The sequence below is a fragment of the Centroberyx affinis genome, unplaced genomic scaffold (assembly GCF_046629955.1).
Source record: "Centroberyx affinis isolate AG114_WGS23_722 - 3 ecotype Tasmania unplaced genomic scaffold, CSIRO-AGI_Caff_v1 ptg000998l_1, whole genome shotgun sequence".
NCBI classification, from domain to species: Eukaryota; Metazoa; Chordata; class Actinopteri; order Beryciformes; family Berycidae; genus Centroberyx; species Centroberyx affinis.
The window spans coordinates 27,699-42,601 of record NW_027279563.1 but is presented as its reverse complement, the minus strand read 5'-3'; the positions used below and the strand labels follow the sequence as shown (position 1 = coordinate 42,601).

Genomic DNA, 14,903 nt, shown 5'->3' with positions numbered 1-14,903 from the left:
AAAAGGTAATTCATTAAGTGTGATTATTTTATTTGGCAAGCGGGGTACAGGATCATACTGCACCAATGGAAACAATTTAATAAAAAACAACCAGGAGATTCCACATATGATTGTGCTAATACCAAAAGCCTCACATATTACAGAAAAATAGAATCTCCAAAGTTTATACAATGTAAAAACAGTAAGCATCTCTATTTGTAAAGGGACTGTTTAAGTAAAAAAAATGCTACATGCAACGGTATTGAGTCACCATGAAGTGGATATTGCAATTTTGTGCAACAACTTAGTCGTGAGAGGCTGAAAGTACAATAAGCCACACCATATAACACATCAGTGTCAAAGCATCAATTCAAGCACAGCAGCACTATTGATCTGACATCCTGGGAGGTTATTCTGGTTCAGTGAACATTATTTCTGTTCTGTCCAACTGATATCAGCTAGTATATTTTGCATATTGATTCTATTGTGCCAAAATATTAATTGGCATGTGTTTAACTCTCTCAGTACTGTAAGAATCAATGATTACAACCGATCAAAACATTGTGAGAAATAAACTCACTCAGCTTATTGTTTTTACCATAATTGTTCAGTTGTTATTAAAGACTCCAGTGAGATTGCCTCAAGACTTTGACATGCAGTTTCAGTATTTATTCTGTCTGGAATAAAATAGGCAGCTGAAATGTAAATATACTGTATAGTCCCAAAGCCTGAACTACTAACTCTTTTAGGTAAAAAAAAAAAAAAGCCTTGAACCCAAGTAATATCGATGATCATACCTGCAATATATGCAATGTTGAAATGCTTTGCAATTTTGTCAATAAAAAGCTGAATTAATGTCAATAATTTCTTGACAATCCATTAAATATACAACCTATTATACAACCCTAAGGCTGACCAAATCTAACCGGACAACTTTATTTTGGCCAGGCTTTACTATAGGCTATATTTTAGCGATGATACCCAAGAGGGCGTTCTGTACTGTAATTATGTAATGCAAGGTTATTATGGCTTGTATACAGCAGTTACCAACACATGTAAATTGACTGAAACATTTTCTTTAAAGTAGCATACATACACAGGAATAAAAAACAGGAGAAAACATTAAAGATCCCAAACTAGTTCCCTGGTTAGCACAAGAGTTGGCATAGCAACAAATAAAGCAAGTCTTGTCCAGCACGGCTGGAACGTGTTTTTGAATCAGATTGCTTGTTGAAAAGACCCGCTATATTAAACAGAATCAATCATTTCACAGTGCTCGTCTTATTGCATCTCCTCCCATTTACATTTGCGTGTCCGAATATGCATTTTCATAGTGTGCGCTTGCGTGAATCCTTTCCCACACTTGAAACACTGGAAGGGTTTTTTGTCGAAGTGGATGAACATGTGTCTTTTCAGCAAATTAGAAGTGGGAAAGGATTTCGGGCACTGACTACAACTGTAAGGCCGCTCTCCCGTATGACTTCGCGTATGAATCGTCAAGTGGCACTTCGCGATGAAACCTCTCCCGCACTGTTTGCAGGTGTACGGCCGCTCGCCCGTGTGATACCTCATGTGCAGCCTCAGCTCGCCGGAGGAGAGGAAAGCCTTCCCGCATTCTGTACACAGGTAGTTCTTTTCCCCTTTGTGCATCAGCATGTGTCTCGCCAGATGCTGAATCGAAGTCTTCCCGCAGATGTGACATTTATAGGGCCGGTCTCCCGTGTGAGTGCGAACGTGCATCCTGAGCGTGGCGGAGCACATGAAGCCCCGTCCGCAGTGCGAACACTTGTACGGCCTCTCGCCCGTGTGAACGCGCCGGTGCTTGGTCAGCAGCCCCTTGCAGGAGTATCTCTTGTCGCACTGGTCGCAGTGGAACGGCAGCGTGTGGGTTCCTATGTGGCGGGTCAGAGTCGACAGCTTCTTGAACACCTTCCCGCAGCGGCTGCACGTGTGGATTCTCCTCCTCATCGCGGCGATGCACACGTCGGCCTCGCCCGGCTGGGGAGCGTCGCCCGTCTCCGTCTGGCTGGGCTCCTGGACCAGATGCTCCCTCCTGATGTGCTGGAGAAGACCTGCCACTTGGCTGTGAGAGTAGGGGCACAGAGAGCAGGTGTGCAGTCTTAATGGTGCGAGCCGACGGAAGTCTGGAAGAAAATAAGATTCGAATAAGATTGAGGTTATAGAAATTAGATTTATGTGCAATAGAAATATAAATTTACATTTCTTTTAATCTTTGAATTTTTGTCCATCCTTTGTACGATCAGCCTGCATGGAACTATAAACAAACTGCTAAGTGCACAAATTCGGTGGGGAAGCAAAATATTTTTCATGGGTGTCAATTGGGTGCTGCTGTACCTGGGTGCTTCACAGGGACCAGGTCCTTCCTTGGCTTAACTTTCAACCTCAGGACTTCACTTCTTCTGCTACAGTCCTCTGGAGTCCATTCATCATCGCTTTGCTTTGCTTCATCAGCCTCCTCCTCCTCCTCCTCCTCCTCTATGCTGTGATCAGATTCTACTTCATCTTGGTTGTCCCTGTCTGATACTGATTCTGTTCTGTATCTCCTGCATTTACTTCTGTACTCCTGCCTTGGTTTTGCTTTGTGAGGAAGAGACAGTGCAGACAAAACCGTATCTTGAGTAGGAGAGGAGTAGCCTGTGAGGAGGAAAAAACATTCAAATCTGAGTTATGTGCAAAGAAAATAGTTTCCTCTTGCTGAAGGATAACCTCATTAGCCAAGTGGACCAGATGCCTCCTGCATGTACCAGTCTACAGCGTGGTTAGGGGCACAAATGGGTTACATAATATGTTGTACATGTTATGTGTTTTAAACCTCTTGTCTGCAGAAGTGTCTACTAGAGTGTATGTAACTGGTGGAAGAGAGAGCTTTTCTAACTCTGTACTTTTGACTCTTTATATTTTATTTTCATAAAATATAATGCAAATGAGAAGCAATATACAAGGGAAATTTCTTTGTCTTCTTGTTAATAGTCTAAATATTCTCAAACAAAAGAAGTGGTTCAGCAGTTCAGGTGCAATTTTTAAAATTTAGACTTACATTTTTCCATGTTTCTTTGCTGTCGGTGATGGTAGAGCAGCAGTGTCTGCAGTTGATCTGGTTCCAAAACCAGTTGTCCACATTCTTCCATGACAGCGGGGGCAGTGCTGAGCCACTCTGCAGTCTGGAAATGATATGAAGAACACAAAATGCAAACCTAAGAAAATAACAACCATGCACACTAAGGTTATACAGCATTATAAACCATTTACTGACTCTCTGTTCAGTATCTCACATATCTGACAAATATGTTTCTCTTATATTTGGGTCTTCTAATTATAAAAAGAGAAGGAGGTATTTAGGATAATTCGGTTTTTTTTCATCCTTCTGCAATGTTTGCCACTCTGTTTGCCTGAAGTGGTTTGTTCTAGACATTCTTTGGCAGCGACTCCACCTAGTCACCACATCTGTTAATCATTTTCTACTGTGAGTTGTCTGGTAAATGTAAACCAGTAATTCTAATGGACAAACATGATAAATTGGCTTTACTCCATGCCAGAAGTTCATAAACATTTTCAGAAATGAGATATGTAATCTTGCTATGGAACCCAGGCTTGTTCAAACATGTTGGTACTCCCATCATGTAGGGATCCACCACAGGTAAGGCGTGGCCCAATTTGGGTCCTAATCCATAGTTTTTAAAAAGCAGATTGTATACACACAAAGAAAGGCAATACATCATTGATATATTTTGAAATTATTTTGACGAAACCCATCATCACTGGACACATGGGTGGCATGCTATCATGTCGTAAAATCTTGAAAATCTCATTTCCCATATTTCCTTGTTTGTGAGGGGCAGTTATACAGCTCCACTGCTGCTTCTAGTGGTGTTGTGGATATATAAGTAAATCTGTACTGGAGGGGGCCCATTTGATAATCCTGACATACCCGCTCTCACCAATCCCCCTTTCCTTCAACATCCATGCCATGTTTCTACATAGGCACTCTCTCTACCATAACACCATAACAGATAACCTCATCAGGTGCAGTGCACTGGTAAATGTAGTCTACTATATAATTTATTAATGTACCTGTTTGACATCTGGTATAGGCAACAGTTTATCCAGTCTGGAGATGAATTTCCACACTAATGTATGCAGTGTTGCTTCATACTGTTGGCCATAGTGAATGGGGAAGACCTCCTGAATAAAAGGTACACACACACACACACACATACAGAGAGAGAGAATCTTTCTGACTGCAACTCAACTAATTGCTACCATCTTAATATTTAAAACAGAAGTACTGTATTTACTAATTCACAACTCATGATGACACACAATGAAAGGCTATAGCATTACTGTCTGTTGCTAGTAGCAACACACAATCCATTATTAGACACTGCTTTAAATTAACAACTGTGTTAATAATTTCTGACCTTGAAAAATGTCCTCCTCTCCTCTGGGTCCTTCAGCAAGGTATGAACAATCTCCACAAAGTTTGACTTTGAGTTCTCCAACTCCTCACTGTCCTATTGGCATGAAAAATAAATAAATAAATAAATGAATAAGGTAACAGTAAACATGTCATCCTTGAAGAACGATGCAGGCACCCCTTGGACCAATCAGTAAAGAGATGCATCATCTCTTGTTGTATTAAAATTGAACTGGTGGTGTAGCTACTACTAAGTTAGATTTTTTTTTTAAGAATATTTTTTGGGGGATTTTTGCCTTTTGATACTTGACAGTAGAGAGGCAGGAAATATTGGGATAAAGAATAGGGGATGACATGCAAAGGTCCCAGGCCAGAATTTTGCACAATTCAAAATGGTGGAAGAAATGAAAACCCGTATGTGCAATGGATTCACCATGAGCCAAAGAATCTGAGGGAAAATATTTTTTTCTCAACCTCATGGTTCAGGAGTTATTAACGTACTGGTGTAATTTTTGTTGCCCAACTAGTTGGGCAGTTTTAGGGCAGAAAAAGAAGAAGAAGAATCCTAAAAACAATAGGGTTTCAGCCCTATGGGCTCCCTAATGAGATTAAGAGAGAAGCAGAAAGAACAGTTACTTCACCAATGAAACTAGAAGGGAGTGGGAGACAATATGATCACAGCCAGATGGAACTTGGTGGAGCCACAAAAATGACTGGCGGGGTTTAGAAAAGCGTGTGTGGACATGTGACCAAAAGGTCGGCAGTTTGAATCCCCAGACTGGCTGGGGAGACTGGATGGGGAAAGTGAATAAATGGTGCAGTTCCCCCAACTACTTCAGAGGAGCTAGTCAGTGGCCAGCAGTGGAAGACTGTGGTTGCTCTGGGCAGCTTCCAGTTATGAATGTTTGTAACTGTATGAGCAAAAAAAGAGCAGCTGAGCTCAATCTTCCATGGACGAATAAAGGTTATTTAAAAAAGTGTCTTTCTGGCAACACACAGCTAAACACAACACTTGCATGATAGGAATCTGGCTGCATGTGTAGTAACCCTGTTCTGACCCACCCAGAGATCCACCACAGTGATTACCAAGGAGCATGAGTGCTACTGAACTGAAACATTCAGTAGCACAGGAAAGAACTTTAGGATCTGTGTAGATAATGCCTACTTTGCAGCTGCACATGTGCCCTTTTTGTCAATTTTCTAAGAAGCGTGAGATTATTTTTAGGAGCATATGGTGCTAAAATGGTCCCACTCTATAACCCTGAAACAGCGTGACAATATTGGATCTTCCTTGAAGATCCAATATTGTCACGCTGTTTCAACCAACAAGCATCAAGGAGACATCAGACATAGAGACACAGAAAGGCTCTGGAATGAAACCCCACAGGACAAAGGAGGCAGGCAAGATCAAACAGCTACTAAAGTGCCTCCACTCCACAAGAATTAGACTAAACAAAATGGGAACCTCCTGCCCCGGCGAGGGGGAAAGATCATTGCCTAGAGGAGAGTGAGATGGAGATTCATGGGGGATGTCCTCGGTGCTCTCAAAGGGGCTAAGAAAGTTAAAAGAGGAATGCTACTGAATACGGGCTTTGAAGATTCTGCCTTTGCCCTAGGAAAGTTCAGTCTCAATCAGTAACCATTCCCTTCTGTCTCCTTACATCAGAGAGGAGTCTGTCCTGCCCCTAATCATGTGATGCTCCATGTGACAACAGAGAATCGGTTCAATGTCTGCCACACAACCAGCTAAAGATCTGCTAAGGTGCTGAGGGAAACAGTCAAATAAACAAATACAGGAGTGCAATTAGGTCCATGCACTTTTCAACTGAATGCTGAGCTTTCACCCTATGCAACCAAGTCAGCATTTAAGCAAAAATTCCATGGATCTAAGACTGAATGAGCAGAATCCAGAATCATTTTCTGGGTATAGGGGTAATAGGGGTGGAACTGAAAGCAGTTTGGACCACAAAATTAGTTTCTGCACAAAGTCAGCTCATTCATTGTCAATGGTGCAGCTCCAGGATCTGAACTGGATTAGTCACACAGATTGTTGGTTTTGTTGTTTGTAGCTTTGGGAGAGAGTTGGAATCTTCTTGTTTTAACATCAACTGAAGATTTACATGATCTTTTATAGGTTGAACAAGATTCATGACTGTAGGGCTCATAAAACCCATTCAAATAAATACATAAATAATCTATCAATCTAAAAATAAGGATGTTTTTCTAAATCTCAAATGTACTAACAAGAGGGATTACTCCACAACATACTATATCTTACCTCCTGGTCACAGTTGGAGCCTTTTGCCAGGTTGTGTATCACCTTCAGGTGCGGCTGGATAACCAGCGGGTTAGCTGTGCTCTCACTGCGACACAACTCCAACACCAGCTGGGACACACAGATCACAACATCTTTACCTTTATTCCCCTGGTCTAATATCTGAAATATCTCTCTTTGTTATATGTCATGAATTTAGTAACTTATTTATTTTGTTTTATTTTCTTTTTGTAAGTCAGTTGATGCTGAGCTGTACTTTTAGGCTCTACTGTCTGTTTTTCCATTGTCTTGTGTCTTGTTTAGTGCTGACAATTGTTTGTCTATCTTTTTATGTGTAGACCCAAGGTAGATTAGTGGGTTTACTGCGTAATGAGGCCAAAATAAAAAAGAATAAAGAACATCAAAATGAGGATCTGGGGAATTTGTGTGTGAGTCAATTACACATCAAATGTGGGTTAGTTAACGCTAGAAATGCACTGATACCTCACTGGCTGCTAATACAAATTCTTAGTGCTTAATATCATAGCTTGGCTGATACAGAGTATGGATTCAAGTCATTACTGAACAATACTGAACAATATAGACATCAGTTTTGGGTCATTAGACAAAAATGACTGAGATATAGTAAAATAGAAATATAATTCAGTGAACATATTTACGTCTTAGAGTTTTAGAGTTTAGGGTGTATCTATTTGCACATATAAAAAATGTTAAAACACAAAGAAGAGAAAAATAATTACAAATTGTGCAAGGGAGATAAAAAGAAAAACTCAGGGTGCTCTGAAAACCAACTCACCTCAAAAGAAGAAATAATTAACAAACCCCCCCCCCAACATAATGGAAAGTCAAAACTAAACAACAATAAAACTCAACAATGAGGAAAATGCTTGAGTGTACCAAAAACAAAATGAAGCTTTAATGTCTCTTACCCTCGCCCTTAGTCGGAGCAGCAGCTGAACCGTCTCTCTGGGAGTCAGCAGCTCTGGAACCAACTCCGTCACCAGTCTCACCAGCTCCTCCACCTTCCCATAATGCATCACATTACAATGCTGAACCACTTGCCATGCAAATGCGCACATCAGACGCAAGGTTGGAACCAGAAGAGACAAGGCTGAGAGGGACAAGCGACCACCTGCAAATGGAATTGAAAACAAGCATTTGAAATTGACTGAAATAACAGAATGTACAATGCAAGGTAGAACACATTGTCCCTTATACACCATTACATTTTAACATGTTTGAAAAGATCCAGACCCATTTTGACATATTTTAAAAAATCCAGACTCAGTTTTAGAGCACCAGATGGGTCAGATTTACTACACAAGGACAATTCAGATAGTGTCAGGTAAATTGTAAATCACAGAAAAGTATAATAAATTGACTTTATTATCACTTTATTACTCAATTTATTATCAAATGTGTCAAAAACCCCACCCATCTGGCACCAAAAGACTCAAACAATACAAACTATTTGGAAATATTTCTTGACCCATGTTTGCCTCTACCTTTTACATGTGTAAATTTATGTCTATGATCTATTCCTTAGTATACAGTAGAAATACTAATACCGCAACACCAATGACCTATTGGGTTCAGGCCTATTGTTCAATAACAGGCTAGGTTTTGGGGCTAGAATGGGAGAGATCTGCATTCAAAATGTCTGAAATCCTGTCAAAAAAACAACAAAACAACAAAAATAAAAAACAAAAGAACCCAAGTCATGAAACTACTTACTGTACCTAAGTCTTCCACCTTTTCAGGGAAGCCATGCTGTGATGTTTCCAGAGACGCAGAAGCTGAATCCATGACTTCGGCTGCTTCCTCAGCCTCAGTCTCTCTTGGCCCTTGATGGCTGAGGACGTTATCCATGACGGCAAACCATCTGCTTTGTCGGTGTTTAGAGTCTTTCTGCTCCTTGACCCTTTTGTACTCCTGTTTCAGCTTTTTTATCTTAAACCTGCACTGGTTCGGGGTCTTATCAAAACCCAGGGCGGCGAGCTCCGAGCTTAGCTGGGCAAAGATTTTCTCGTTTCTCACCGTCGATGTGAGCTGCTCCTGGACGCTCCCCTCTGCCCACCAGGCCAGCAGCACTTGGACTTCGTCAGGCGTCCAAATAGTCCGCAATTTATCTGTGAAAAGCAAGTCGACCTAGTTAGACCTGCAACACACTGACAGTTCTCAAAGATGCAGAATTATATCTGAGAGGAGCGTTTTATACAGTTAGTCCTAGTATTTTATCTAACAACAAACAAGCCTAGATCAGATTAGGTCAGCAGCTGCAGGCCTTTTAGAGAATTCTCCACTCAATTCATAGCTTCCAAGAATCAAACTTACATCTTTGGTATATTTCAATCTGGTTTTCGAAGAAAGCACAGCATGGTGACGCTCATTAAGGCAGCATACAATGACAACAGATTTAGGTAAAAGCTCTGTTTTAATCCTTCAAGATCTTAGTGCAGCTTTTGACACTATAGACCACAACATCGTAATTGATCACCTGAATTCGTTCAGCTCACATCTTTATCTGTGAAAACTCATCATCCTCAGCAGACATTACTTATGGGGTTCCTCAAGGTTCAATTTTAGGTCCCATTCTATTTGCACGCTCCCTCTTGATCACATCATCCATATACACAATATCTCTCTTCTACTGCTACGCTGACAACATCTACCATCTTCAACTATGCATGCCTTTAACTACTCCACCTTATAGTCTTTAGATACTGAGGTTTAAAAACACCAGCTGTCTCAAAACTTACTTTCAGACTAAGATGGTTCTTCATCAGGTTTAAACATTTGTCACAAAATACAGAGCAGACAGGTCACACATGAAACACTGATACCACTCAAACAAACAAAGCGTACTACAACCATGCCAAGTAAAACATTCAAAGTGATTACAGTTCATTCCGGTCCTTGAACTCAAGGATACTGAGGTTTAAACAGTTATGATGGAGCATAGTGAAATTCATCTGAGGCAACACTGTTAAAAGTGAACTAGACATGCATCTATAGCGGTGGCAAGTCTCTGAAATGGACTACATTACATGCATTACTACTGCCATTACACAATGAATTACTACTGCCTTTACATACCATTTGTATGCTCATCTTCAGGGGATCCAGGATGCATCAGTGCTGCAGGTGAAGCCGCCTCCTTCGAATCATTTGTCTCATTTTCAACATTTTCTCCTCCTGGGTCGAGGACACTCTCCATAATGGCAAACCACCTGCTTTGAATGTGTTTGGAGCCTTTCACGCACTTGATTTTTTTGTAGCCCTGTTTCAGCTTTTTCACTTTTATCCTGCACTGGTGTGGCGTCTTGTTAAACCCCACCGAGGCGAGCTGATTGCTGAGGTAGGTGAAGACTCTGTTGTTTCTCACCGTGGAGAGAAGCTGTTCCTGAACGTTCGGCTCTGCCCAGAGGGTCAGGAGCACTTGGACTTCGTCGGGCAGCCAGACGCAGTGGTTTCTATCTGTGAAAGCGCCAAAAAGCAAAAATAGAATAAAGAAACTCAAATTAAAAAGCTGAAATTTAATTCATTTTCGAAGAATTTTATAGCACTTCAGTCACTTAATTGCAAGGTGTAATTAGGAATTTGTTTCTTCACATATCGCCCTGAGACAAACATATATCACATATGTGCAAATTTCAGGGGTCAGAGGTCAGCGGCAGCCAGGAATTGCGTCCCTGGAGCACACATTGCTTCAGTGAATTACTCAAAGGCAATTTGACATGCATATTAGTTACAGGAGGCATTGGTTGCAGGAATTGAACCTCTGAACCTCCTTAGTATCCAGTCTTGTATAACAAGAAAATATTCAAATAAGGACAGGCTGTGAAATATGCTCTGTGTCTGCTGAAAGTCACTGTCATAATCTACCAGAAACGATACGATACCTTCAAGAAGAACATCCTGCAAAGTTGGTTCTAAAGTTGCAGCGCAGGTTTTCACTTCACATCCAGATGGATCATGAGAGACACTCGGACCCTCATCAGGGAACAAACCAGACTGTGACACCTCTTGATAAGCAGAAATTAATATAATTAATATTAATGTAAAACGAACAGTTGAATTATATATATTATATATTATTCATATTAAGGATCATTTCTATTACGAGATTAATTTCCATCTTGGGGAATAGTCATTACTTGAAGTTAATCAATATCTCTAAAATCCAGGAGGATCCAGTCTGTAAAAGCGTTACCATTTTGTCAACAAAGGACTTAATGTAATGACTGTAATGAGTAGTTGTCACATTGTTAAATGATGGATATCTCATTTTGGAACCAAATACTTCAGTTACAGTATAAAGTGGTTTATCTCAACCATCAATTTGATTGATGTTTACCAGTGCATATGATCTGATGCTAATATCACTTGTGCTATTAAACTACAGTGAATGCCTAGGTAAAAGATAGCTATGACTGCCCAATAGACTTTGATTTGGAAGTTGAATTGGTGTGAATCGACAATATCTTACAAATATTACATTAAAACAAAGGTTAGGAAGTGTCTGTTTAACTTTGTCTGAGTAGAATTGTGCTGTGTTTATTTTTCTATTGCATTTTCCATTGTCATTTTTCCATTTTAGGGAGTGCTGCTGTCTGTGTCTTGTTGTCCATGTTTTTAAAACTAAGGACCATAATTAACTTTTTTTTCTTTTTTTTGTCATCTTTGATAATTGTGAGATGCATATAAGATTTTGACTTAAGTTTTAAAAGTTGCCAAATAAACCTTTACTGTACTGTACTTTCAAAACAGTACAGTACAGTCATTGTTAGTGCAGGCTAGTGGTACCTGAATTTTCCACCTTTACAGACCAGCTGGGCAGGGTGGACCTGAGGAGCGTTTGGGCAGAATCCACCTCTTCAGATGGCAGTGCTTCTTGCTGGTGGCTGAGGATGTCATCCATAATGATGAACCACTTGCTGTGTTGGTGGCTCAAGACACCGGTGTCCTTGATTCTTTTGTACTCTTGCTTCAGCTTTTTGATTTTCGCTCGGCACTGACAGCCCGTCTTGTTATAGCCCATCAACATGAGCCGCGAGCTGAGACTGGTGAAGATTTTCTCATTTCTGTATGTAGAGAGAAGCTGCTCCTGCACACTGTTGTCCGCCCAAAGCATCACCAAGTCTTCAACTTCCTCAGGAGACCAGCTGATTCGTTCTCTACCAGCACCTGCTGCAGAGAGAGTGAAATTTCATCAATGGAACACAAATAAAAAGATTATTCTCTTATGTGTAAAGAGTGTAGAAGGCAAATAAGCAAGAAATAACTGTGCTGTTTTTCCTTCTGTAGTATACACAATATACATTGCAAGACTAAAGCTTAGTTAACTCAAAAATTATAGTTTAATTGTATTCCTAATTCAGGAAAGAAATTACAATAAAAAACACAGTACGAACTCCTTCCTCATATGGTTGAAATTATGGAAAATATTTTCAGTAACTCACCGTTATAATTTGGTACTAAGTGGGAATCATTCATGGTGGACTCTGCAGAATTTACTGGCTCTAATCCCAAAGTGCCTGGTTGGTAACCAAGGACATCTTGAACTTCAGTAGGTGACCAAGATGGACTTTTCTCTGTGCAAAAAAACAAACCATCAAAATTACTGTTTTGTCTGCGTTGTCTTTGAATGCTTTGCCTATTTGGTAAAAAATGCTTATATGTATGTTCATCAGGAAAAAATCTCCTTATTTCTCATATTGACAGAATAATGACACTCTAGTCCCTGATGTGGTCCTGTATAACTCAATAGGTAGAGCACTAAAAATTTATACTTTTGTAAGGTGTTTTGGATAAGTTATCATACGTTATTACCTGATTTGTCAAATCCTAAACAAGGGCTGGAAAGCTGAGCTGAGTCCATAAGCCTGGATGCTGAACTTGAGTCTAGAGGTGCCTCTGCTGAAGTGGAAGAAGCACACAAGTCCTTTAGTTCAGGTAGAAATATAACGGAGGAGGACAATACAAGACACATGGATGGACAAAGCAACATTACTGAAGTCAAAATGCTCAGCCGAGTTCCTCTCCCCCCGCCTACCTGCAAACTGAGGATCAAGCACGCTGTCCATGATGACAAACCATCTTCTCTCTCGTCGGTTGGGTCCGCCCAAGCTCTTGATTCTTTTATATTCTTGCTTCAGCTTTTTAATCTTTTCCCTGCAGCGGTTCGGTGCCTTGTAAAAGCCCAAGGAGGCGAGCTCTGAACTCAGTCGGGTGAAAATCTTGTTGTTTCTCAGCGTCGACTGAAGCTGCTCTTGAACACTTCTGTCGGCCCAGAGTTTCACCAACGCCTGAACCTCGTCGGCCGACCAGATGGACTGCAGCTTACCTGTGGAAACACCATAGTTAACAATAAGAGTTTTCTGCAGGGATGGTTCAATATGTAAGTTGAACAATGACTGTTAACTCTGTCCCGTATTCATTCATAACTTATGCAGCATCATAGCTAAAAAATTCTATAAAACAGTATTATTTAGCCAAATTTCTCTGCAGAATACAAAGAAGTGTAGTAATTATGTTTATAATTAATCTATCCAAAGTACAAGCTTTTTAACACTGCAATCTGCAGTAAAACCACAGCTGAACCAAAACAGGGAAGTAATTAAATAGTAGAACAGAAGAAACCGCAGCCCTAAGTTCCTCTTATAGCTTTCCTTTTAGTGAATATAGACTATTTCACATGTGTAGACACACTGTGACTGACTGACCACCATGTTCTTGTGGAATATTACTTTCAGAAAAGGAAGCTAATGTTTTCACCCCCTAGACACATAACATGCTGGATGAAGAAAAATTAAATCAACAGCCAGATAAGTTTTCAATCGACTGTCTGCTTTTAGATGGTAGTGGAACTGCTGTTGGGTGTTTACTTGCCACAGTTGCAGGTACAGTAGACAAACTTTCCAACCACAACCGAAATTGACTAGAGTTTGACAAGTGGCTGGTGCAAATGTCCCATCCTTAATTTGAATTCGATGAGTCACATCCACTTACCGCTGGCCTCCACGCTGAAGAAAGACTGTGGATGAGTGGGCAGTGTGGGCTCTGTAGAGGACAGCTCCATTGTCTCTGAATGTGCTGCCGCCCCAGGCTGGTAGTTGAGGACACCATCCATAATTGCAAACCACACACCTCCATAATCATTGTTGGTGCCTCTTCTGTAATTGCGGTCCTTGATCTTCTTGTACTCTACTTTCAGCTTTTTGATTTTCTCCCTGCACCTATTTGGTGCCTTGTTGAATCCGAGTGATGCTAGTCTGGCGCTGAGGCCAGTGAAGACTTTCTCATTCCTCAGGTTGAGGAGAAGCTGCTCTTGGACACTCGGATTTGCCCAAAGTGTCACCAGTGCCTGGACCTCTTCCTGCGACCAGCAGGACTTGGACACATCTGTGAAAGCAATAGATCATAATGCACCAAGTCAGGAAATGGTGGAAGCTAAACTAAGTATATATTTAGTTAGGGAAGGCAACACACCTTAACCTTATGAAATGCAACTGTGACTAAATAGTGTACAATACACTATATTTGCCTTGTACTTGTGTTTTATGTTGTTGCTTTAGTGCTTTGCATACAATATAGTAATAATAGATGACCAATAAGACAACATGCAATAAGGACATGTATAAAATACAGCTAATTTAGGCTGCCTGCCATACAGATGAATGCAATAACATAAAGGCTGAAATGTCAGCCCACCATGAGATTCAATGCATTAAGGGATTTTTTTTTATTTGAAGCAATCTTACCAGAACAGCCTGGGGAGCTGTTAGTCCTCTGTTGATCCATATTGTTAAATCCTCCACCCTTGATGGAGAATGACCCTTATTTTCTCTGCACTGCTCACTGTTGCCTTGTTGTTGCTGCTGCTGTCAGTGGCTAAGGAAGTAGCTAACTGGCTTGGTTTTCTCACGTTGATCTTTCTGCTGACTCAGCTTAACACCCTTGAACTGAAACTACTATGAGGACCACTCCGAAAGTTTTTTAATACGTATTGCATCTGTCTGGTAGATACATTCTTTTCGCGAAAATATATAATTTATTCGATTTTTCATGTAGCCATCTATTTCCGGGTCGCGTTTTTCCAAAATAAAAGTGCGACTTTTGCACGCCGTCACCTATTTCCTGTCAACTCAAGTTTTATTTCCTATCTTATATTATAGAGATCTTAAACTGCTAACATGTTGGCCATGGTATGCA

At 40.5% G+C, this 14,903-nt stretch overlaps 1 protein-coding gene across 1 annotated transcript; it reads right to left on the bottom strand.

The window, feature by feature from the left end:
* Positions 1-23: 23 nt before the first annotated feature.
* Positions 24-14,492, bottom strand: LOC139646794 (uncharacterized). Its single transcript, XM_071522518.1, has 16 exons — positions 14,453-14,492; positions 13,701-14,093; positions 12,745-13,035; positions 12,522-12,608; positions 12,152-12,283; positions 11,496-11,879; positions 10,592-10,714; positions 9,786-10,166; positions 8,429-8,818; positions 7,619-7,821; positions 6,693-6,800; positions 4,419-4,511; positions 4,072-4,182; positions 3,038-3,161; positions 2,335-2,634; positions 24-2,123 (listed from the first exon to the last, which is right to left on the bottom strand). The coding sequence occupies exons 1-16, from the start codon at positions 14,490-14,492 to the stop codon at positions 1,261-1,263; spliced, it is 4,023 nt and encodes a 1,340-aa protein (XP_071378619.1). The 3' UTR covers positions 24-1,260.
* Between the last annotated feature and the right edge of the window lie 411 nt (positions 14,493-14,903).

Coding starts and splice junctions, on each gene's coding strand:
- LOC139646794 (XM_071522518.1), bottom strand. CDS start 14,492: ATGGATCAACAGAGGACTAACAGCTCCCCAGGCTGTTCTG. Junction 6,801..7,618: donor TGCTCCGACTAAGGGCGAGG/GTAAGAGACATT, acceptor TGTGTGTCCCAG/CTGGTGTTGGAGTTGTGTCG. Junction 4,512..6,692: donor GCTCCAACTGTGACCAGGAG/GTAAGATATAGT, acceptor TCATGCCAATAG/GACAGTGAGGAGTTGGAGAA.